This window comes from Alexandromys fortis, unplaced genomic scaffold (genome assembly GCF_014885135.2).
Source record: "Alexandromys fortis isolate MF-2015 unplaced genomic scaffold, M_Fortis_MF-2015_v1.1 scaffold_74, whole genome shotgun sequence".
NCBI lineage: Eukaryota > Metazoa > Chordata > Mammalia > Rodentia > Cricetidae > Alexandromys > Alexandromys fortis.
Genome location: NW_026068008.1, coordinates 868873 through 895521, shown reverse-complemented (window position 1 = coordinate 895521; position 26649 = coordinate 868873). Strand labels below are relative to the sequence as shown.

Sequence of the window (26649 nt, the reverse complement as noted above, 5' to 3'; positions counted from 1 at the left end):
ACAGATGGTTATAGTTTTCCATTGTTATGATAAAGATAAGATAGATATAAATATTGTAACTGTAATTCTTGCTTTATAACTGTTTTGCTATATGTAATTTTACTATGATAAAGTGAAAGCCCATTTTTTGTTTAAAGAGAAAAAGGGGTAATGATGTAGGAGGGTCTTCTATTTTGTGTTGATTTTATTGGTTAAATAAAGAAACTGCCTTGGGTTTTTGATGGGACAGAAAATTAGGTAGGCAGAGTAGACAGAACAGGATGCTGGGTAGAAGGCAATGTGTCAGATGCCATGGCTCTCCTGCCCAAGATGGACGTAGGCTAGAATCTTTCCGGTAAGCCACAGTCATGTGGTGATACACAGATTTATTAGAAATAGGTTAATTAAGATGTGAGAGTTAGCAAAAAAAAGAGGCTAGAGATAATGGGCCAGGCAGTGTTTTAAATGAAAAAAAAAAAAAAGAATTCTGTGGAGATTTAAGATCAACAGGATTTTTAAAACGTTAGGAGTGTTAAAGTTAAACAAAGCTGACTAAACTTTAAAAGTCAAATGGGAAAGGTTTGGAAAGGCAGGTAAAATGATATGAGCAAGCATTCAGCATCTGCTGCATACCAGGCACTAAACTAGATATTTTTGCATAAATTATTTTAGTTTGCAATAAATTATTCATGGTTTGAACAACAGACAAAAATATGACTTTATATACTAAATGGACTAAAACTAATCCTGAGCACAAGATAACATGAGGAAAAATACCTTGTTTTTTTTTCTAGTATTTACATCATTTTAATGAGATTTTTCTATTAATCTTTGATAAGCCATGAAATGTTATATCCTCACCATGACCAACCCATGAAATTTACCAACTTTGCCTATGAATCATACCAGATCATAGTTATAATGTCTTGTACATATTTTAGCTCAACAACCCCTGAAACTTCTACCATTGAACATAGTAAAAACTCTGCCCACAATTAAAGCAAGAACTGTTTATGTGCTGTTCAAGTTTACAGCACTGGCTAATGGTTGCAAAGACAAGGCAGTGAGAAGCCTGCATGTGGTGCCCTGGACTTCCCACGCACTCAAGAGTGTGAGCTCTGCTAGCATCATAAAATCAATCTCAGATTAGGTAATGAAATATGCACCAGCCTTTTCCCAGAACCTCTGACAAATCACACACAATCCTAAATCTTCATAAATCATGATTAAAGGCAAGTGTATCATCACCACCACATATATCTTCCCCAGCCTGACCCAGAGACTAATGAGAAAAGGCCTAGACTATCTCATCTGATTAATTAATTCAAAATGTCTGCTGTTATTCAAATGTGAGGCTGGTATTATTTGAATAACACTTGACAGCAGTGCCTGAAGATATCATTTCTGATTTGTGAAGCTGCTGCTTCGTGGCTGGTGACAGTTTGTGGGAATGTTCCAATGAAGCTGCTTTTCCAGGCACAGCTGTGGAAGATTAGCCAAAGAGGTGGTTCTTTTTTGTGTCAGTAGTTGATGTTGCTAATGTTGTCAAATATTTCCAAAACACACAGTCTCTGGAGTCCTTTTTTCCTTAAACACTGCCACAACGGCAGCTTTTCCACCTTTCCAATTTGATTTGCCTGAACACAAAACTGCAATCACAGGCGCCTCTCTCCTTTTCAAGAAGCTAACCTGCCCCTTCCAGGATTCACCGAATCCCTCTCAGTAGCATTCTAAATACAGAAAAGGAAAAAGAAGGAATCGATGCCGAGCCGGGCAGAAACCTGGATTTGGAGGCCATTTTCCCCCCTGAGCTTCCGTCCTTCTTTGAAAATGTCATAGAACAATGATGATGTGTCTTATCTAAAGACTTGTTCCACTTTCAAAAAGAGAACACAGCTCTCAGGTCAAAATATAGAGCTAAAGGAAGCTCAGAATCCACAGTACTTACATTCAGATCTATTTGTTACTTTAGGGGTTTGCTTTTAGTTCATACAACACATGGCAACACTGGGATCTACCCATACAGACTCTGCAACTCACAGACTTGTGTGTTAAGTCTAAACTCAACATTCCTTCTCTGCTGTGCTAGTAAAAGAAAAGAAGACAGAATTCAGGGTCCTATTAACTATTTCCCCAACTGCACAACCCTCAATCACTCTAATTTCTTCTTTTCTGTACATAAAATTCATTCGTTCCTGCAAGCCTTCTCCCCTGACAAGTCTCCTCTACTTTGTCTTTTATACATTTCATTTTCCATACTGCAAAGTCAATGGTTAACCAACGTAGTGATAGTAAGCATAAGCCCTATCTAATACATTCATCTTAAAGAATAAATGTAGTTAATAAATGATTAAAAGCAAACTAGTAACCAAAGAATCATGGATCATCACAGCTGAATGAGATCCTAAGCTTCTAATGCAACTGCCTTATTTTACAAATAATCGCTCAGTCCTACTGGCATTTCAACTGTATTTTAATAAATAAAGACTGCCTGAAGATCTGAGAGTAAAACAGCCCCACTGCTCAGCCTTACAGACCAGGTTATGGTAACCACGTCTTTAATCCCAGTAGCCATACTAGTTGCCATAGAAACCGGGTGGTGCATACCTTTAATTCCAGTGGTGCACTCCTTTAATCCCAGAACTAGAGAGGATTATAAAATAGGAAGAAACAGCTCTCAGGCACAGTCTCATTCAGATTCCTGGAGACAGGATCACCATATCAGATTGAGGTCAAGGTAAGAGCCAGTGGCTGACTGTTTTCGGATCTTCAGGTTGAACCCCAATTTCTCTCTCTGAGTTTTTATTAACTGTGCTTCATTCAGTGACTTGCCCATACATCCCAGGAAACTTACACAAATTCTACATGAAGAACTGTGAGTCAACAAATGTGCATCTGTTAGTCTGTCCCTCTTTGCTTTGTGTGTGCAGCCAAGGCTGATTTCAGGGTACACTTTTTTTTTTTTTTTTTTTTTTTTGTTTTTTCAAGACAGGGTTTCTCTGTGGTTTTGGAGCCTGTCCTGGAACTAGCTCTTATAGACCAGGTTGGTCTCGAACTCACAGAGATCCGCCTGCCTCTGCCTCCCAAGTGCTGGTTTTAAAGGCGTGCGCCACCACCGCTTTACAATTTAAACCAGGGGGTTGAGGGGCAACTTGTCCCCTTCAGAAAGACCTTGATGAAACTAACAATTATCAACTATGACTTGAGTAAATGTCTAATATTCTGGGACAAAATAAGAATCCTATCCGAAGTCCTACAAAGGCACAAGCATACCTGTGAGTTTTGAGCTCAAATCACTCATTCAGAAAGAATGGCTGACAGACCGTGAAGACTAAGGCTTAGAGACTTAGGAAGACAATTTTTTCAAAAAATTATCAGGCTTACCTGAAAAAATTGAATGGCAATGACAAAACACAAAATTTCAAGCAAATGTTAGATTTTTGAAACATCCATCACCATGTGACAGATTTTCAACTCTTAAAAGTTTTTGCTAGGTGTCTCAGGGTGTCACTAAGTGGTAGAGAAGATGCCTGATGCACACATATGCATGAGGCCCTGAATTTTACCCCCCAACAATGAAATAAAGTTTTTAAATTTTGTGATAATTTGGTAAATTTTGTGATAATACTGACAAATATGATTTTTGATAAGGTATAATGAATTAGTAATGTTTTTCAGATGCTTAAGACATGATGTGACAGTCCTACACAGGTAGAAGGAACAAAGTGCGAACTAGTCAGGGAGTATCAAGTGCCTTTAATCCCACCACTTCAGAAGCAGAGGCAGATTGCCACATCCAGGCCAGCCAGGGCTGTGGGGAGACCATCAGCTGTATAAGATCGGACAACAGAAGTAGAAATGAAAATTCATCCATCCTCTAGTAAGCCTGACAACGAAGAATATTGCAAAACTGTAAACAATGCCACTCTTCATGCTATCTTCTTTTGCTTTATTAGTTTCAAAAAAGAGCATTTGGGATATCATATTATGAGCAGATAATTGTAATGTTATTTATGCTTGTATGCAATGGACAAAGAAACTAAAATATTTTAATTTGTTTGTTTCTCTCTCTCTTTCTTCCTCTCTCTGCTCTTCTCCCCTTCTCCCCTTTCCCCTCCATGACCCACTAAATAAACAGCCAGCTTCACTCTGCATGGTGCTCCTATCCATGTCTCTGTCTCTCGCCTACCACGTGGCTCCCTGCCCGGGACCAGCCACCTTCGGAGACCTGTGGTGTGGTCTCATGGCGTGCCTATCCATCTGTATCTCCTTGTGACTGGCTGCCCCATCGAAGTTTCTCATCCACCACGAGGCTCCCTGCCTGGGACTCGCGGCCTGCTGCAGCCACTCAGGGAACTGTGACATCCCTGCCTGGGACTGGCTGCTCTCAGGACCCGCTGCCCACTGCCGGCTGCCTGTCGCCACTTCGGGGATGTGTGGCGTGGTCTCATGGCCCACTGCCAACTGCAGCCACTTAGGGATTCGCAGCATTTTACTTTTACCAGTACACCACAGCACCAAGCAAAGTAAGATTTGCCAATATGATACACTGCCAGGGAACTTCTGGTAACCAGGCAGAAACCGATAGTACCATCATCGCCACCACCACCATCATCATCATTATCATCCAGTCAGCGTAGGTGGAAAGTGGGTATGGTGGCACACCCCTTTAATTCCAGCATTCTAGAAGCAGAGGCAAGAGGATCTCTGAAAGTGTGAGGACTTCCTGGTCTACACAGCAAGTTCTAGGCTAGGAAGGACTACATAGCAAAACCTCATTCAAACAACAACAATAAGAAAACAAAATAAAACAAAAAACCCTGCCCAATGAGTCCTTAAACAAGTCAAATTCAGATTTCCTCCTCACCCCACACTCTTACTTCCACCTTGATCTCACTGCCGGCCGGCTCTTCCCACTCAGGTTCAGTTCCATTTTCTCAGTTCCCCCCTATACGGTCAAATATTCACTAGGTTCAAAAATCACTAGTGCTATAAAGATGAGCAGACCTTTGATGGTAGTAAATCTAGCAGGTCCAAGAAGAGGGCTTTATAAATTGGGACAAACGATTTTTAAAAAAAATGAAAGGGAGGAACTGAGGGAGTAAAGGAGAAAGAAAGTGGGGGAGGGGAAGAAGGGAAAAGGGAAGGAGGTAACTATAGCTCCTCTGGTACAATATTTGCCCAGCATACATTGAGCCTTGGGTTCCATCCCTAGCACCAAATCAAAGCTCCCACCTGGGGTAGGAGCACTCTAGTAACCTCAGCCTTCAGAAGGTGGAGGCGGGAAAATCAGGAGTTCAAGCTCACCTGTAGTACACATTCAAGACCAGGTCAGCCTGGGCTACATGAGATTGTGTCAAAAAAGAACAAAACAGGGCTGGAGAGATGGCTCAGAGGTTAAGAGCATTGCCTGCTCTTCCAAAGGTCCTGAGTTCAATTCCCAGCAACCACATGGTGGCTCACAACCATCTGTAATGGGGTCTGTTGCTCTCTTCTGGCCTGCAGGCATACACACAGACAGAATATTGTATACATAATAAATAAAAAAAATTCATTTAAAAAAAAGAACAAAACAGAAAGCAGAACCTAAAATCCGGTGTGTATCTCCAGGAAAGATTTGGGTTTTCTGTTTGTTTAGTAGGTTTTTCGAGACAGGGTTTCCCTGTAGCTTTGGAGCATATTCTGGAACTAGCTCTGTAGACCAGGCTGGCCTCTAACTCACTGCCTGCCTCTGCCCAGAGATTTGTTAATGATGTTCTAGATGTCTATTAGCTCCCTGAAATTGTACTCAAACCTTTCTAAGTACACACACTTTTCTAGAAATACAGACACTGACCATCAGAATGGGCAGATTTATTGATGACAGCAAAGAAGAAAATCAAGAACATCTGAATTACATTTTTAGCAATTAAGAAGGAAAAGGAATAAAATATTCACCAAATAGTTGGATCATTTCATCTTAATAGTTTCCATGAAGCAAAATCCTCGGCAATGAGTCTAATGGCTCTGACTAGACTGACAGCTCCCTAAACCACAAGGCTGCTGTAATTACCACCTACACTCGCCACACACTCTAGTCACCCGCAGTGGTCTTCAGGACAGCCATTCAGAAATCCATCATCCCCATGGCTCTAGAGAACAAATATTTAGTGTTTCCTTGGGGGGGGCAGGCAAACTCTTCCAAATTGCTCTAACAGTTACAGCTAACAAAGCAGGATCATGATTTCCTGTGCCTTTCACCTGATAAGTCACAAACCAGTGCCCAGTTCAAACTAAAAAAAAAAAATGGTTCAACAAGTCTGTAGTGTATGTAAATTCAAAAGTTCAAATGAACAAAAATTTACAGCAATTAAATAAATGAAAGTCTGTGTTTTTGATCATGTTATTGAAAATTAGCACTCATTTAAAATAACTCATGATTGTAGTACCTTTTAACTAATGCTGGGCTAATCTTTGGACTAGTCAAAAACACCTGAACAATCAGTCACCTTTGAAGATAATTATTTAATTTAACATTAACTTAAACAGAGATTTCTGCAGTTTATAGATTGAAAACTTAGCTACAAAACTGTACAGTGTAAAATGAATATAAATCAATCATTATGACAGATGAACTTATTTGAGAGTCAAAATGAACAAAATATTCTATGTCAGCAAAATGTCTCTTGTCAAAATCTACTCTTTAAGATTTCATTATTGGGGGCTGGAGAGACGGCTCAGTGGTTAAGAGCACTGACTGCTTTCTAGAGGACCCAGGTTCAATTCCCAGCACCCACATAGCAGCTGACAACTGTCTATAATTCCAAGATGTGACACCTTCACACAGACACACATGCATGCCAAACACCAATGGGCATAAAATAAGAATAAATACATTATTATTTAAGACAAGATTTCATTATCATGTACTAAAACAAATATCCCTTCCAACTCTACAGAGAAACATGTCTTACATCATAATTCAAAACTTCCTTTTGGGGACATAAATTTGCCTACCTCTGAAATAAATTGTTTTATCATACTTAGATTTAAAGCAAAAACTTTAAAGGGTAAATTAAAGCACCATTAAGTTTGTTACTAGTTTTCAACACAGAAGTTTTTCTTTTAGAATATTACCACTAATAATAATAATGGCAGTCAGGTGGTGGTGGTGCACACCTTTAATCCCACCACTCAGGAGGGTAAGGTAGGTGGATCTTTGAGTTCGAAACCAGCCTGGTCTACAAGAGCTATTTCAAGGACAGGCTCCAAAGCTATAGAGAAACCCTGTCTCTAATAATAATAATAATAACAACAACAACAGCAGCAGCAACAGTAATATATATAAATTACTTTTATAAATAGTTTATATACTGGGCAGTGGTGGCGCACGCCTTTAATCCCAGCACTTGGGAGGCAGAGGCAGGTGAATCTCTGTGAGTTTGAGGCCAGCCTGGTCTGTAGTGCAAGATTCAAAACAGCCAAGGCTACACAGAGAAACCCTGTCTCGAAAAACCATAGATAGATAGATAGATAGATAGAAAGATAGAAAGATAGATAGATAGATAGATAGATAGATAGATAGATAGATAGATAGATGATAGATAGATAGATAGATAATTTACATACAAATTATTTAAGAGCTAGGTAAGCAACTTTGGCAGTCTTCCCATATTTACTGTGGTTGATAAAAATAAGATAAATTTCTAAATGAAAGATGTCTTACTTAGGGTTTCTACTGCTGTGATGAAACACCATGGACCAAAGGCAGCCTGGAGAGGAGAGGAAAGGATTGATTTCAGCTTCACTTCTAGGTAACAGTCCATCACTGAGAAAGTTAAGGCAGGAACTAAAGCAGAAGCCATGGACAAACACTACTTACCAACTTGCTTGACTGGCTTTCTTATGCACCCAGTACTACTTACCCAGGGGTGGCACTGTCCTCATTGGGCTGGGCCCTCCCACATCAGTCAAATCAAGAAAATGCCTCACAGACTAGCCTACAGACTAGTATTATGGAGTCATTTTCTCAATTAAGAATCCCCTTTCCCAGGTACATCTAGTTTTGTATCGAGTTGACAAAAACCAGCCAGCACAAAGAATTAGAAAATTACAGTACAGATTCAATGTGTTCAGCAGTGTGTGTGTGTGTGTGTGTGTGTGTGTGTGTGTGTGTGTGTGTGTACAGAGAAAGAGAGAAAACAAAAAGACCTTAGCTTCTAAATCCTTACAGTTCCTTTGAGAATGAGAGAGAAAAAGAAAAAAAAAAGCCCTCTATACCTAAATGAATCTTTATAGCATACTACTTATAAGTATTAACTTAAGCCAATTTTATCTAATTATGAACGTTAATGACTCAGAAAACATCAAGATTTACCAATTATTGACAAGAACAAGCCCCTCAAAGTAGAGTAAGTGAGAACTCTCCTATTCTCTCCATTAGCTCATGTAACACTCTTTCCTCCATCCTCTAACCCAGACAAACCCCCTCTCATCGCTGGCTACCTCAGTAAACACTTAAGACTGCACACCCCACATGTGATACCTGGAAGCTAAAAGTGCACAAACAAAAAGAATAGGGTTAGCTGAGAACAGCACCATAAAACCTTCTTCACTTGTCTATTTCTAAAGCATCCCTTTTTAGAAGGCTTACAGGATACATGATAAAAAAAAAATACTGTGAAACACGAGAAGACAAGACAACTTGTATCCCTTGCACTCACCTCCACTCAGCTAGCTTCTCGGCACTAACACAGCTTGGGATGACACCCTTGGGTATCAGGAAGGGTTGAGTATGTCCATCTTTATAAGCTAAGTTCTTCAAAACATAAACAGAAGCAAGTTTAAATGATGCCATTTAGAAATTCTGTGACCGAGCGCAGTGTTAATGCCGAGTGTTTCTGAAGCCTCTATAAAAACACCTTTGATCCCAGCACTCAGAGGGCAGAGGCGGATCTCTGTGAATCTAAAGCCAGCCTGGTCCACGTAGTAAATTTCATCCTAGGCAGGACTACATAGTGAGACCCTGACTCAAAATAAATAAAGAAGTAAACCTAGCATCACCAAATTATCAAACAATTCAGAGGATTCTAAACCGCAGCCTACACAGCCCCTTCAGTACCACGCCTAGCACGCAGGCTGAGATCACAGACCATCTTGACAACCAACAGAGAGGAATAGTGACTTTTCTGTGTTTGCTTTTGAACCATCATAGGATCATATATAGAGTTCTAAAAAAAATATATAAAATAGTATTAACTTTACCAAAACTGTCCCTGAAAAACACTGCAAACCATCAGCAAAGGCAACTCTACCCAATGATGTAAAACTACAATAATCCAAGGTTCTCAGAGCCATTTTCAAATCTTAAAAGCTTTACCCAGGGAAATGTGCAGTGTACTTCTAAGCAAAAACTGAAACTTTTTGCAAAACAATGTTTTTCTTAGAGCATGTAGTTCCCCCAAATGCGATAAACTCTTTATTCCTGCTCTGTGCCTTAAGACAGAATCTGCTTTTATCCCTCAGCAAGATATGAACCAGCTACTAGCCTGACAATGCCAAGAACCATGACAAAATGGATTATTAATGAGAAACTGAACTCCAGAACTCTATTAATTTATGTCTTCCTGTCGGATCTAAAAGATATATCAGCCTTCTCACTCAAAAGAAAAAAATGCCAACACTGTACTTTGTTTTAAAGTTCTCCGCAGATGAAGAATTCATTATCCAAAGTACAGTTCTGTTATTTCAGGCTTTCTTGTAGAATAAAGAAGCTTTATCAAATGGCTAAGAAAGCTGCTGACAAGTGCGAGTACCTTGCAAAATATATTTACGTCAGACATTCACTGGGGAAAAACAGGGGAGGAGCAGGGAAAATGGTGAAAGTCCCTGTAGCACTCTTGTCCCACCCTGTCCTAGTAGTCTCTAGGAAACTGGGCTCTTTTCATTCCTATGATAACACCGTATGCGGTATTAACACAACTGTGTGTTTGTGTGCTTTTTTAATTCTTAATTATACTAATTATTCTGACATGAAGGAAAATGATCTAACACAGGAAGAGAAGAATGTCTGATTTCTTTATGCATAAACAACAATGTTCAAGTGACATAAAATATCCTTTTAAGCTTTCATAAAAAATCCATCTAATCTATGCTTATCATAATATTTATGAAATAAAAAACAGAGAGGAAAAATTGCTATAATGTGCTCTGTGTGACCTCTGCTTTCTACAGAGAATGAAAACAGCCTTTTGCTTTTCAATCCCCATCAAAGTGGAGTAAAAGGAGGACCGGCGTTCCCGTGCTCACTGCCATTAATCACTGCTTTCTTCACGCAAGTGCGTATTAATTTCTGTCATCCCAAACATCATCGAGTATTGTTACGGCACCGTTCACTCCTCATTCACCACCAGTTGTTACCAGTTTCCCTACACTGAGCAGAGACAGGGTGAATCGTGTGGATTTCAGTGTTAGAGGCCTTTATCCCTGGGGTGCTGACACCAATTAAGCCATTTCAAGAAGAAATGAGAACAGACCCAACCCTTCCATGTAACAAGAGCTTGCACCTAGCTTTGGCAGGTTGCCATTTTCTCTGGCTTCACACTATAGAAATACTCTTCTCCACATCTTTCTGAATGATTCAGACTGTTTTCACGGAATCAGTAACAATATCTTTTTGTTCATTCTGCAAGTCCAGACGTAATGCCCAACACAACCTCATACAAAAGCCCCTGATAATCCCGATGGTAATCCAGAAAGACGGTGCTGTGACTGTAGAATCATCTGAGTCGGGGTCAGAAATGAAAGAATGCACTCCTCGAATCCCAGGACTAAATTTTTAACAGGCATTCCAAACAAAAACAGGCTCCAAAAGCTACTGCTCTCCTCAAACTGGGTTAACCGAAGATATAACATTTTATCCCACTGGCTCCATTTCAGTACAGTACTGTCTAAGAATTCATACACACAGTAATATAAACCGGATATACTTGCAGTAGAATCAGCACAGTTTGTGTCCAATTTAAAGAAGATTACAGCCAAACACTCTATTGACATTTGCTTAAAGACCACACTTTATAAAGGGTTACTAAGTCAAAAACAATCTGTTCAAGAAAACTTAATTAATATCATTTTTGCATCACTAAATACAGAGATCCATCAAATTTTTTCACAATATTGTTGATTTTTGACCGCTTTAGATCTAATCATTCTCCTTGTTTTAGACACTTACATCTGCTTTTAGGTTTTTATGGCTGCCTGTTGGCAGGCAGCAAAGTGGAGCTGTCGATGCTACTGCAGAATAATGCAAGGTTTGTTATGAATTAAATATTAGAAACCTTAACACAGCGGCCAATAAGAATTATTTGCCTTATTAAAGCAGCAGAAGACGCTGATTAAATTTTCATTGCATTGCAGTCTTTTTCCCATTTCTGCTTTCAATTCATCATTCTAATGTATGAAAGGCTCGCCGAATAATGGCAGGGGGACTTAATTTCTGGAATGCAAATATAGCAAAGAAAATACCATAAATACCCGCCCAGAAAACATTAAACAGTCAGTTCTAATTAAGTGAATACTAGCTAAGTAAATATTCTCTTAAAGGGAAAAAAATAACTCAAATGTCAAGAATTCCAGAAGGAAAGCACGATTACCTATATCACAGATATGGACAGATACACACTGTGGGTAGACTGGATTTTGGGGTAACTGGCACCTCTCACATCCTTCTTAAGCCCTAAAGCACTCTGAAGGAAGGGAAAATCGTGATTATACACAGCTTTGCACAATTTCTGAATTTAATTTTCACAAGAAAAAAAAAAAGACAAGGATATAAAGCGCAATGTGCACAATGTAGCACTCAACCAGAACAGCGGCCGGCATTCCTGAATCCCTACATTATGTTTCAAATGTACGTTTACTGCCGCAAATATATTTAGGGAATAAACTGCTCCTACAAAAATACCATAATCGCACGTCCTATACTGAAGGTTGTTCACATTCCTGCCTTAATGTGAGGGAGAAAATGAACTTCAAGTATCCATTTCCCCTAGAGAAAATCTCTTCCTTGAAACTCTGCAACTAATGAAATGGGGATCTATAAATAGCAGCATCATTACCATGAGAGCCTCTGCTCGGGACCGTCTCTGCAGCTGACCCTCTTTATACTAATAACTACCAGGCTTCAGTCTCATTCCTCTGTAGGGTGATCAATATCGGGACAGTTAAAAATGTGATGGAAATTTAACCCAAAGAAATGGTATTCACTTAACAAGTTTCCTAGGAACACACAACCTGCCTGTACTTTCTGTCTTGCTGCCTCGACTTCACTAGGAAGGTGAGGCTCTGGGTTATTGTTCGGCTCTGTTGTTGTTGTTGTTGTTGGAGTCATTACTAACTGAGATGAGCAGGGCTCTGAGGCCGTTCGGCTAATGGTATAGAGATGTGCACCCTGACAAGACAAAAGCCGTAACACACCTGAAATGCTCCCTGCTGACTCTCTCTCGATGAACTCATTAAAATGGTTACTCTATTCCAAATATTATCCACTGAAGCATTACTGTGGTAAACTCTTGCTTAAATTGCCGAATACAGCAATGGATAAAAATCGGAGAGCATGTAATCAGTAAATGTAATGATTTGGAACAATATTTTACTCTTATTCAAAATACAATAGTTTCAAATGTGATAAATTACTCTAAAAAGTTAACCAATGTTTACTATCACCACTTATTGTAAATTAGGCCATAATAAAGAACACATAAAGAATCTGGGGAAAACAGAAACTATTTATTAGATATCTATAGAATACACTACTACAATAACCACAATATAATTTATTGGCACTGAAATGCTAATGTTGTGCTTCATTCATGGTAAACATTCTGTTATTTTCACATCTCCTACATATAAAGAGCCCAATTGTTCACTAATTTCATCTCTTAAAATAAATATGATAAAATGGTCCAGTGGGTGGATGAGTTTAAGGCCTTTTATTCTCAGTGACAAAATTATTGATGACAACATATCATAAATGGCACTTTCCCATATACACATGTCACAAGAAAATGTAAAATATTAGTACAGCTGCACATGTAGAACATTTACTTTTGAAATGAAAATATAATATTTCAACATTAAACACAATCTAGATTAATCAAGAAAATATATGTGAATTCAAAGATGACATCAGATTTCATACATGCTTCACTTCATATGAGGTATACTTGTATGTACTATATGCACAGAAAAAAGTAATTGGCCTAATTTAGATACAAAGAGCATGGTTCGTCGTGGCACCAGATACACGTTATCATACTCCATTCACTAATGCTCATGTTTACCAAATTATACCATTCAAACCACGAAACAGTCCAGAAAAAATTTATGACTTCAAACGTACTACAGACAGAAGAATTCTGTACTGACAGAAAATCTAAGAATACTATGCTATGCTGAATATAGTCATTTTATAAATTCCACAAAGTAATCCGTTTACTGTGTGTAGCTCTGGTATTTCACTCTTCCTCTCTGACTTTATTAAAAATAAGTAAACACAAAATAGTATTTCCCTAACATATGAAGCATGAAAGGAAATGATGTTTAAAAGTTAAATTATCACAATGCAAATGATCACACTTGGTGCCTGGGCAACTCAAATTCACATCAGGCACAAGTGGGGAGTTTGTGCTTCCCTTTTTATTATTATTACTATTAACAGGTGCTGACATGGACGTTAGAATAGAAAGTAAACTTCCAGGGCCCTAAAATATCTTCTTTTGTGTTGCTGTCTCATTTCAACGATCCCCATGTACATCAAACTGTGCGGCACAAGCAGTTCAGATAGGTGGGAATGAGAAAGTTGCAGAGTTAAATAAAGTAGATTTGTAAATGGCTGGATCCTTGCAGCAACTCCAGGTCTTGCTCTGAGGCAGCGGCTGGAGCAGAGCTGCTAGGCGGCACTTGACAGCAGCCCTGCTCCCACAATTGCAGCCCTCAAATCCAATCAATCCTTGCTCTTTGCATTTCAAGCAGCTCCTGGCTGCCACTGCCTGAAGATAACTATTTTACCACCTCTGTCATGCCTAATTAACAAGTCAGATGTACAATTTAGAAATTTTGCAATTAACCTGCTAAAATATTGCTGGAGGATGCTAATTGTTATGCCAGTTGCCATAAAAGCTCATTTGCATAACTTATGTGTGAAAAACAATTATGAGCCGCGTTCACAGACGCGGTCCACAAACTGCTCCTAGCTACGGATGAGAGGGCCACAAAAACACTTAATTCATTGCCCACAAAATTATGTTCCCCCTTTTCTTAAACAGCATCTGTTTTGTAAAGCCATATTCATAGAAAATCCCCAAATCAACAATTAGAAGCATATGTAAATGTGCGATTACAGTTCTTTTTCTTTCATTGACAACTTCTCCTTTTTTGCTCGCATGAGGAGCAGGGGATGATATGATAAATGCCTCACTGTTCCAATTCCCTTGCACAACAAATAGGAAGTACATTTGGCAGTGCCAGTGCCGCTGCCAGCCCACCAGCCAGGAGGAAGCCATTCTGCTCGCTCTATCTAGCCACCACAGCACTATCACCAGGGGCCACTTTGACAACAGAGAAGCGAAAGTCAATTGTTTCTTCCGTGAATAGGCTTCTGTTCTCCAGCATATATTTACCGAGGCATTTAGGGCAGATTTTTGCCATTAGACTGAAGTCTGTAGAACATGGTTGTCTACAAATATTTACACTGGTGCTGACCGAAGCTCTGCTGCCACTCACTGTCACTTCATCCCTGAACAAATTTTTTAAGCTCAGGTTTTGCCATTTGGATACCCATATCCACCACTTGGGGATACACATGTCCCCAAGTAGGAAGGCTCCACCTGTACTCTTGGAGCAGAAGAAACCTGGGATGACACTCACTATGGGGCCAGTGGTAGAGCAGTTAACCTTTCTCCTCTGTAAGGTTAAATGTGTTTGGTGGCTGTTTGAGGTTTAAGAAAAAACATGTCATGTGTACTATAGAATTTTTCCATATATATATATATAAATTAATTTTCAGAGTGTAACTTGTCTTATTAGAGGAAACGTACATAAATCAGTCAGCACATAGCCTGGCATATGCACAGTGGTCAGTGAATGGGAATGAGGTAGCCATCTATACTGTTATCCACATGAGACAAACAGAACCTCTGAAGGGATAGGCCTTGCTTTTCTATAAAATTATAACTAAGGACAAAGAGATTCAGAAACCCCATGGTTTGGCCATCAGTCTAACATTTACAATGGAAGGAAAAACATTACAGGAACAAGTCAACCTTTTACACACTACAGTGGTTGACAGCTACTTTCTTGTATTTAGAAAAACACATGTTTTTATTTCTAAAATAATTCACTGAGTAACAGCAAAATATATACTTTAAAATCTTCATTTTCAGAGAAAAACAAAGTACTCATGATTGATTTGGTTCTAGAAAAAAAATCACTTTAAATATCAAGCCAATATTCTGTAAAATATTAGAAATTTAACACAATAGTCAATCATAAAAAAAAACATAAGAAAATCAGCAAGAAAAAGATGAAGTTGATTTACTGTCAAAACTCAACATTGTTGGCCTGATCACACTGAAGTAGAACTACTATCTTCACTAAAACAAAATTGTAAATAAGAACACAGCTCAATGGCTGGACAGTTGCTTAGCATGTGGAACCCCTGGGAAACACCCCCAGCACCTGGTGAGGGAGCACAAATCTAGGTAAATCGAAATCAGTTCATGCAATACATTGATAAAATATAATTTATGTTCACAGGCCCATCATTTCATTTTCAGGCGCTCAGTGTCCATCATTTATCAAAGTCCAAAAGTTGTGGACGTAGATGTCAGGGAGCTCCTGAGGCCTTCCTTAGCACTGCGCCAAGGCTCTAACAAGTGCCAAGCTGGAACACACGCAAACAAGTCAACACCCACACCCCACCCACAATTAAAAGATTCCTTTCTTTTTTTTAACACTATTCTAACAAAGAAATACAGTAAGAAAAACTGGAGGGTTTTCACTTGTTATTCAAATAAGTGAAAACCCTAAAACTATCTTCCCTGTATGTTATTACCAACTGTGTCCCTGGGTTTTATAGTGACAGCCCTGTGCTATAATTTCTGAGAAAAACCTCTCCATAAAGCTCCATAAACCCAACCATTGCTGTAATGTATCGCCTTATCTAGCACACAATCATTTCAAACACAACTTTTCATGTTAGTATAATTTGTTCAAAAATGGTAATAAATACATCCATGATGCCAGAGAAATCATTGTACAATCTATTGTAGCTTGTTCTTAGCAGCGCTGACAGTTAATCCTACACCCAAGATCTGGCAGAGAAGAAAAACAAAATATTTCAATTTTTCCTGATTTAATTAAAGATGTTCATTATACCCACACCTTTTAATGGACCAACACTCCCAATCAACATTATAAATAACCTGGACCAACTGCAGAGTGATGTCTGTGGACAATTATCACAAACTAAAACATGGACGGCTGTCAGTTGGTGGCAGAGTTCTTGCTTTCATAATAAATATAAAATCAATTTCCTGCGCTAGTTCCCATTCCAAGTTGAAAATGATATATCTGACTATGAATTCCAACTACCTTCATCGGTAGTTTCTTTCTTTCTTTTTTTTTTTTTTTAAGGGGGAGGTGAGGAAGCAAGAAAAACAAAGTTATAAGACTGTCAAAGTCACTTCTCCCTCACTGAGGACACCTGCATAGTAAAGGAGATGTACTTATCAAGCTGCCAATTCAACTTTTTTGAAATGCAGTGATTGACTTGCTCCATTAAATGCCATGTACCTATAAGTCTTCCAAAAAGCTTTATTTACAAGGCTTAGTGACCTGAAAGCTTGTCAAAAGTCTTTTGTTTAAATAATAATATGCAATTTCAAAGCATTTTTCTCCTTGTTTCAAGAGGAAATAACTTCACATGTTTAAAATCAAAACTTATAAGCAATCAAAAGACTAATGAGGAGTCTGAAAAGAGACAAAAATCTAAAGAAACCAAGTATTTCATAAGGAAAAAAAAGTAGCTAATGTGTTATAGTCCTCATCCCCCAGAAATATCAAGAGGACTGACTCTGACCAAAGGTTCTCATCTTCAGGGCTGTGAGCATCTATCTTCCTGACACCCAGCAACTAGCTACTAGCTATGGCTAGTTGGGTCTAGACATGATGGAATTCAGACTCTAGAACCAAGTCCCAGTACAAACTCCTCACCCAAACAAACAGTCCCATCTAACCCAACCCAGGGATCTGCAGTTAGTCAGCAGTGTGTGGTTCCATCAAAGCAAGAAGATGCTCATGTTTGAAGAGACCTTGGCTTATTCTGTCCTCCACTGTCCCAACCCCTTTAGTCCATGCATTCATTTTCTGACAAAATAACAGACAATCACAAAATAGCTTTATAGAGCAAAATTCAAATGACTGACTTTAGCCACAATTCAGTAAAACCAGAATAAAGTAAGAAATTTCATTTTCAACATGAAAATCAAATACGGTAATCTTACATGTCAATACACAATAAAATACAATCCACAGGTTACGTTGTAAAGGGCAAAGTTTAACCACTAATTAATTTTATTGGTTCAGCTTCTATGAATTCAAGTCAGAATCTTAAAGCTCGTTTAACATAGTCTCCTGAAGCCAAATTCAACAACTTCCTTCCCTCTCAAGTAAACTTTCTTGTGAAATTCAGTTTAGTGCTGCCATTGGTACACAATGTTTACACTTACAAAGAAGTAAGTGATAACAATTCACTAGCCATGTTGCTAATGTCATTTCAGGAAGAAAACTAAATGACCAAATTCTTAATTTCAAACAGAATGTAAAACGAAAATTTCATATTACATTTAAATAATTGTGGTGGGAGAGGAAGTCCAATATTCCAGAACCTTCTCTAGAGCCTTCAATCAATTTTATTTATATGCAAAACCAAGAGAAACTCGGGTGGGGAGGGTAGAAAAAACAAAACACCAAAAAAAAAAAAAAAAAAACTCACAAAGCTCCTCCCGATGCTAAAGCTCTCAATTTACTGACAGGCAAATGGCTTCATGCTGCCACTTAATCTCATTTCTTGCATAATGCCCTCTAATTAGCATATCAAAGTGAATTAATACTTCTAGGGCATTAGCAATGGGGAAATCTGCTCCAGGCTCACAATAGCAGTTAAGAGAGAGCCAAGAAATCCTCAAAAACACCACAAACCACTTTGCATTGCAAAACTGTTCAATTTATTTATCCTCTCTCTCTAAACACTTTTACCGCACACTGTTTTACTACTGTTCACCAAACAAAATGATAATTGCCAAAGTTACCAGCATCTGTAATGCCTGTTTAGAATCTTAATTTAGATTATGCTGCAGATAATTCTTATATGCAACCATTTGTTCTATTATAAATGTTAATATAGAGACAGTGGAAATGCTGACATTCTCAATCAGTTAATTTGAATTTGAAATAAAATTTTATGGGATTTTAAAATTTATGATTTTTTTAATGTAAAAAGCCACCTGCTGGATACTGATGCCTATGAAATATGCTTTGAAAACTGATGTACCACATAAAACAAAACAAAACAAAATCATTTTGCACTAACATATGTTGGCATCTCCTAAATAATGGTTTAAAGATCAGGAGAAAGCATCTGCATTAAAAGGAGTACACTGTATACCAAAAACTTTTAATATGATCACACAAAAAGGGCTACTACTCAAAACAGCTTATCACTCTTAAAATACTTAAGGTGAAAGCAAACAAATATAAAACTTTAAACAGTATGTTTATCCATAATTACTTTGTTTCAGTAGTAATTGTTACTATGTAGAGAGTAAATAAAAAAATTGAAATGCTTATTGAATTTAACACATTCTATCAAATCAACTTCTTTGCTAGATAATACACTTTATTCAGATTCAATGTACAAGCAAGCTACACTTTACACTAAAAACTATAATCATCTTTTATGTTTAGGTCATGTCTATTAAAAAGGTAATAAGGGATTCTAACTGAAAGTCCGCTTACAAAGAACATCTTTAAAATCAAGATTTTAAGACTGAAATTTGTTTTCTAATATGTTCTGTGTCTGAAGGCATTAGAGATGGCATATTTTTCTCGGTGCTCACTCAAGCATTACTTCTTAGTTTATTCCCTAATATAGCACTATTACCTAGCTACAACAGCAATTTGTTTCACCAACTTCTATAACTTTGTAAAGAAAAGAAAACGTGGCAAACAGAACTAAAAGCACCACTGACTTAAACTCTCTATATGTTGCGATGCAAATGAGTCTCTTCACACCTCCAGTCTGAAATGGTCAATAACATGAGAGCAGGTACTTGGGAAAGGTCAGCATGGGAGGGAGATGTGCAGCTACTACCTCACTCATGCTGATCACAGTGATAAAGGGCTAAAGCATAAGCCTGCTGAGAAAACAAATAAAACATTATTCTCATAGTGTCAATATTGAAATAAAAAATATCTAAAAATTCTTCACATATACTTGAATATGGAAAAAATAGTCTAAACTTATTTAACTTGATATGTTAGTGCTGATGTGTCAAGTATTTATTTTGAATAAATACAATGTGGTATCAATGTAAAACAAAGTGATAACTTACGTGGTTCAGAAAATTCAGTTTCAGTTCTTAAAGACCCACTACATAAAATATAATTTCATCCTACAGCATGCTCCTATATACTACCAAAATAAAAATAAACTAAATAAGACATTAACTAAAATCTTGTTTGGGATTATAAAATTTATAAACTAAAATCTAAAACTACAAACAAAATTAATTAAAGGAAAAATCATTAGTATAAAAAAACATAGTTCTATGTCATAAAAAATGGGTGAATTTGTGTGTTTTGGAGGCAAGTTGGGGGCCTCCATTACCAAAAGAATAATATATTTCTGATTTAGAATAAAGCTATGTGAATTAATAAAAGTAACATGGTAGAGTTCCAAATAAAATGTCAAAACTACACAAACCTATAATGAGGCTCACTGAAAATAAAACTAAGGCACAAAAGACTTACTTGCACAGATCAAGTTAGTATTGACAACAGGCTTCAATATATTTTTATTGAAAAGAAAAAAAGGCTAAAAAATATCATTCCATTTTAAAGGTATATCTGCATGATACTTCAGACCAGAAAGTTCTAAAACAGCTTGGCAATGACAATTTTTCCAGGTTTCCTACCAACATATTATGTATATTAATGTTTAAGAATGAAAGAGAAGGAAGAAAAGTCAGATATATGTCATTCTTTTACAGCCTTCAAAACATCCTACAAAATCTTCAGTCAACAATATAAATCTATATAGAGAAAAAACTGTCAAAATATTCTAAAGTGGCTTTTAGGAAAATATACTGATAAAGCAATATAATTTATGACATTTATAACATATATAGACTTTGTATTTTTTCTGTTTAATCATTCAGTATTCCCAACATAAACAAACCATAATGTCTATCTAAAATTGACATAAAATTTGAACTACTAAAGGCCATTACTATTTGAATCACAAAAATTCTAGGATGGTAGGAGTAACAGAGAAAACAAGATTGGCCAATCGTTGCCATTGTTGAAGGTAAGCAATGTTCAAAGTTCTCTTCTTTCTACACATAATACATACACACACATACATACATACATATATATGTACACAAATACATATTGTTTATATGTGTGTGTATAACATATAAAGTAAGAGAGAGAAAGAGTTGTTGTGGTCCATAATAAAAAACGCTTAGAAGCTGGAAAACAGTCTCACTGAAATAGAAATGCTATATATGTGTAATAATGCACTTGTTTCTAAAACTTTGGAGCAAATATTAATTATACTGGATATAGTGCAAGATCAACAAAATATACTGTATACGACTGAGACTCAAAATAACAATTTTCTTATTTCTTTGCTAAATGTTTACTTGATGGTTGATATGATTTTTATACATTGAAAATTAAATGAATAACACAATGCTGTTTAATAAAAAAAAATGTAGCAAATTTTTACAAGAAAGTCTTAAAAAAGAACAGGCCAGAAAAAGATGCAAATGAAACACTAAAAATGTAAGGACGAATTAAATGAAAGGGTTAACTAAGAGTGCTGCCCTGTTCTCTGAAAGCTGCTCACACTTGTAGCAATAAAGATAAAAGGTTTAATCTATCATATGTTAAATGGGTGCAAAAACTCATGTGCAAACTACATTCTTATCCTAGTTCTGATGCTTAAATTCTTATGACTTTCTCAAGATGGATTCTTTTAAGAGTATAGTGTTTAATAGTCATTTTCTTCTCAAACATAAAAAATTCTTCAAGCAGCCCAACCAGCCAAGCAGGCCTTTCTCTTCCCCTGCGGACACCTCCTGCAGTAGAGAAGTTCATTAAGTTTTATGATCTTCCCAAGTCAGTCCTGCTTATAAGCCTCACAAAGCCTACAAATCTGGGAAACCATCAGTCTGCCATTAGACATTACTAGTAAATGAACACTATTTAGGGTTTGTGGTGGCAATAAATCAGAGTTTGGTTGGCAGCTATCAACAATGTGTATTTTAACCTAGCATTATAAAAGGAAAAGGTTATGTTGGTTTTTAAAAATATACACTCTCTTTATACAATTCTATTATTCAGCTTATGTACTAAATTGCTAGATTAGTATATATTAAAATTTTTCTTTGAAAAAAATGTTTCCTTCATTTGAATTCTCATAATTAAAGGTCTTGTATAAAAAAATACAGATTTTTGAAGATACATTGCTTCACAAAAGAAGCACTTCATAGTCAAGATTAAGGAAGTCAAAAATAGGTAGGAAAAATATACTAACAAAAGAATGGAGATGAGCAGGCCTCACTGCATTAGAGATGTTTAAGAAGCGATGCATGATCACATATCCTAAGAAAATCCTAGCCATCAACTGCTATTTTCCTTGTTTCCATAGTTTAAAACAGTTATATGTCTTGATTTTTAAAGCCTGCAACTTTTTGGCTGCTTCTAAAATGTATAAATGTCACAAGTCAACAATGAAAAATGTTTCTGCCCTAAAATAACTGTATGATAAAATTTACAATAAATACATTAAAAAAAACAGAATCATCTTATAGTAAAAGTATACGCTCCTTACCTCTGAACAAGAAAATAATATAATTGTGGCAGATTGCCCATTTATCTGTCAGAAGGGGAAAAGAATGCCTTTTCATATTTGGTAGGGGGGAAATAAGGTGTTTTCCAAACTAAGTCCCCTGTGTGCATCGAAACTGGCAGTATTCACTGCCTGGTCAGAAACCTAAAAATCTACTGGCAGTTCTAGCAATACATGAAATTGTTTTTAATGATTTTGTCTTATTTTAAAAGAAAAAGACAACCAAAATCACATCACCCACTGAAGAGGCAGTTCCCACCTACCCACCCCTCTAGTTCTCAACTTGTCCTCTCCTCCCCTCCACTATGCAGAATAGAGTCATCACATAGTTCTGGTTTATAGTCACAAAAGACTAGATGAACTTTCTCTAGGTAATTACTCTTTAGCTGTTATGATAATAAATTAATAATATGATTTAAAGTAAAAGTATTAAGTAGCAAATGTATATTCCCTAACTCTTCTTCTCTAAGTTCATAATGTCTCTAAAGCAGGGCTGCAGAAGCAGACGGGGGTAGGCCCTGGAATGTGCTGCCCGGCTTTCTCAGCTTTGGTAACACTAAAGTCTACACAGCTGTTTTATTTCAAGTTGAGGGCTCTGAGTCTAGCGATCCTGTCTCCTTCTAAAACTGGTTTGGGACCATGAGGCAGAGCTGTGGATAGTAGGGGAGAATGGAGAAGAGAAAGAGAGCTTCACCCCCATCAATCACTCAGTACTTAAATCCCATCCCTCTCCAGCTCAGAGAGGTTAGCAGGAGGATACCTCAGCCCAGATAGCCGCCTTCACTCTGTCAGTTGCTGGCTTTTCATAAAAGAGATAACCTGCAAACTTGGGTCGCAGGTCATTGCACAAAAAGAGGATCTAATTTACAAGTTATCACTGAAAGCCCCAGAAACAATTTTCAAAACAAAAATTTCTTTTGTCTGCTCCCTTCTGCTTCTTAAATAGCGATAGCGCTACCAAAGCTCCCCGACCATCATCCCAGACTCTGAAAAGACTTGTTTCTTTTTCTTAACTCACCTTTGACATGCTGTTGACTAGCTTTCCTTTCAGAATGCTGTAACTAAGCCCTATGCAAATAAGCAACTAGAAGACTAACACTTCTTAATTGAATTCCTCCTGCTGATAAGCATCCAAACATAAAATGCTGTGTGGTTCTGTGTAGTTAGGCTAAAACTTTAAAGAGGCAAAAAATAAATAAATAAGCATAAATAATAAGAATGGGGTTCTTGCTAGAGAAGAGTATCAATTCCCTCTCTTTATCATATAAAGATGAATCAATCTTAATATTCACAACATAGTCAATATTCCAGTGCGTAGCTGTCAGCAAAAACTGGAGTGATAGCAAGAAAACCCTCAGAAATTAAACAACATAATATACTAAGAATTATATACTTTTATTCTCTAAAATTAAAAGCCTTCAAGATTCAATGCTGGATATCTTTATAGTTGGCTTAAAATCATCTACCATCTTAAATCACAAGGCACTCTAAAGGTAGCTAAAAAACCAACATACAATAAGTCAATAATTTAAAATGATTGTGGTTTTCTGAATGTAAGGTATATCACCAAAGAAATTATAAAAAGCCATGGCATAAATGAAAAGCAAATAAGGTTTTCAATATTTACTAATAATTATAGTTTAGCATACATACATTAAGAGAACCATCATCTTCTCTGCATTACTTTTAGAAATATGAACAGTACCTGTTAAACAGGTACTGTTAAAACAGAGTACAACTCAACTACCAGCCTAACAATTCTAGGCAGTGTGCTATTTTATTTGTAAACTTAATTTAAACAGTCAAACATTTAACCATTAAAACAGAATCAGTTATAAATGCAAAATACTGGACTTGACTGTTTCTTCTTTCCCTTAACTTACAAAAGGGCAACTTTAAAAAGCAATACACCCAACACATACAACAATAAATAATCAATAGTAAAGCTTGATTAAGGGAGTTGCTTGCCATATACAGGAAAGATAGCTAAATGCAAACTAAAGCATGTGAATTATATCCGTACTTCCACTTCAGCTTTACCATTAAGTCAAAAGCAAAAATACCTTAAATAGAAAAAGTCTGACAAGAAAGTTAAACTAAAATGAACTGCCAAAAAATTCCCTAATAATGTATCTGCAATTTTTCATTCCAGCATGTCTGCAAAACCTATCATCTAAACCTATCATCTCATCTACTCCTGCCTTGAACATCAAAATTGTTTCATCTGCATCTGTGGACATTTTTCTTTATATATATTGCAACAGTTACAAGTGTTACAGTTGCAAGATAGAGAATTTAATATAAGTACTAATAGGTGTGATACGTTGTATATGCCTAAGCACATCATTTTCCTTCCTGGATTCTTAAAAAGTAATTTTCCCGACTAAAACCCTAAATCTGACGTGCTACTAAGGTTTGTTCAGTTGTGTCTTCTACCAGTAGAACCAAAGCTTAAAGCTGCCTAAGTAAAACAAAGTTCTGGTGATGCCTCTCCGGGGCACCTGGTCCCTGGCAGTCTCCCATTGCTCCTTTTAAAAACTGCTACACAAACAAGGCAAAAAGAGATAGGCGAGGGCGGCTGGCTAGAGCCCCCTCTCTGACTGCACTCAGGAGCTGCCGATAAAGACTTGTGACCCAGCCCCATTCGCGCACACACTTCATTTTGCACCAAAGCAGAATTGAGAAATAGACTCCAGATTTATTGCAGTTTTTTCTCAAGATCTGGAGGTGGGAAGAAGAGAATGATCAAAGATGGCGGTGCCCAAAAGCAGCAGCTCTCAACAGGAGAGTCGAAGGAGTGGATCTGACCCCACTTCGGGGGTCTCCAGGCCCAGTGCGGGCAGAAGTCTTACCTGTTTTCTCTTTGATCTCACACAAGACGCTGAAGAGCGCCGGTTTCATTCTGTGACAGTTCAGAGCATGTTTCCTAAAAGAAACAAACAAAAAATAGCAAAACACATAGGTATTAGCATCACCTATTGGAATAATATGGCGCCTTCCTAAGTTAGACCCAAGATTTAAAACCGGGCCCCGGTGTGGGAAAGCTCTTTGGAACCACGGGAAGTCAACAAAAACTCAAGTTGACTAGTTCGCGATTGGAGGCATGCTCTAGCGGTGAGAGCTCCAGCCCGAAAGCAGCGCGACCCATCTGCTGGGCCGACAGCAGCCTCGGCGAACGCAGGGACGACCCGTGCTGGTGGCTCCGCTCCGGGGTCCGCGGCGGGGACCCCAGGGAGCAGACCGACACGGAGGGGAACCCCATGCCCGAGCTACGCGAGGGGAGCGGGCGCGGAGGCCGGCCGCCACCAGCTAATCGGCGGTTGACAGCTCCGCAAAGTTTGCAAAGCGGCCCTCCCTCCTAGAGAACTTGGCGCTCTGCTCGGGGACCTGCGGGGGAGCAGCCGGTCACCCCAAATCCGAGCGAGCGGAGTGGACGCCGTGAGTCTGGGCCGGCGGAGAAAGTTGCACTTCTCTGCGACACGGCCCGGACCCGGCTGGGACGCGGAGCGCAAAGAAGTGCGGGCGGGAGGTTTAAATCCGAGGAGGGGGCCGGGCAGCAGAGCACGGAAGAAGCACGGACCGAGGCTGTCCCGAGCCGGGAGAGCAACTTTGCCCGCGCGATGGGGGGCACGGCGAATGCCCGGCAGGCCCGGGCAGGCGGAGAAAGTCCCGCCCGCCACTGAGGCCCCGGTCCAGGGAGCCACCCGGGACCCGAGCCCGGCTCCCGTAAACACACAAAAGATGCTTAATGAGACGACACCAACTTTGCTTGCGCCTCGTCCAAGCTCTGGTCCGTGATGGTCATGATCTGGTGGAGGATGTCGCCGATGTCCTGCTTCCTGCCGTCGCCGTCCGCCCCTTCGTGGCCGTGAGGGGGAGGCGGCAGAGCCATGCCCCCCTGGACCGAGTGGCCGGCTAGGTTCACCCCGGCCAGAGTCTGCAGCATCCTGGATTGATCGTCCATCCCGCCGCGCGCGGGCGGGAGCGGGCGGCGGCGGCGGAGGCAAAGGCTGAGGCGGCGGCGGCGGCGAGGGAGGAGAAGAAAGAGGGGGAGGGGGAGGGGGAGGCGGCCGCGCGCTCCCCGCCCGCGCGGGAGGGGGCCGCCCGGCCCGGCAAGGCCCGCGACTGAGGGGACGCGGACCGGCGTCCGACTCTGGCTTCCGCCGCGGCGGAGACTGAAGACAGCTGCGGGCGGAAGCGGCGCGCTCGCCGGCGCTAGCGGAGGCGGAGGCGGCGGAGCCCGCTGCCCTCACGCGGCCGCCGCGCCGCCTCCTCAGCGCCCCGGGCCGCGCCGGGCGGCCCCGCGCAACTTGGTCCTCAGTGCCAGCCGAGTTGCCGGGACGCCGCGGCCGCGGCCGCCGCCTGCGCCAGCCTGAACAGTCCCCTCCCTCAGCTGCCCGCCGCCGCCGCCGCCGGCTCAACCGGGCGGGATCCGAGCACCGGCGGCCCCGGGGGAGGGAGCGGCGGCGGCGGCGGAGAAGGAGGAGGAGGCCGAC

At 39.2% G+C, this 26649-nt stretch overlaps 1 protein-coding gene across 4 annotated transcripts in view; it reads right to left on the bottom strand.

Annotated features, from left to right (window-relative positions):
* Pbx3 (PBX homeobox 3) overlaps positions 1-26220 on the bottom strand; it is a 193240-nt gene extending 167020 nt beyond the window's left edge. Inside the window, exons 1-2 of one of the 4 annotated variants that reach the window (XM_050161698.1) lie at positions 25918-26220; positions 25006-25079 (exon numbers count right to left, since the gene is read on the bottom strand). In XM_050161698.1, coding sequence (XP_050017655.1) covers positions 25006-25079; positions 25918-26117 — 274 coding nt within the window. In that variant the 5' untranslated portion in view covers positions 26118-26220. Of the gene's footprint in view, positions 1-25005; positions 25080-25540; positions 25887-25917 lie in introns of those variants that run through there. The other 3 variants (XM_050161702.1, XM_050161700.1, XM_050161701.1) reach the window with 3 other exon arrangements.
* Positions 26221-26649: the final 429 nt, after the last annotated feature.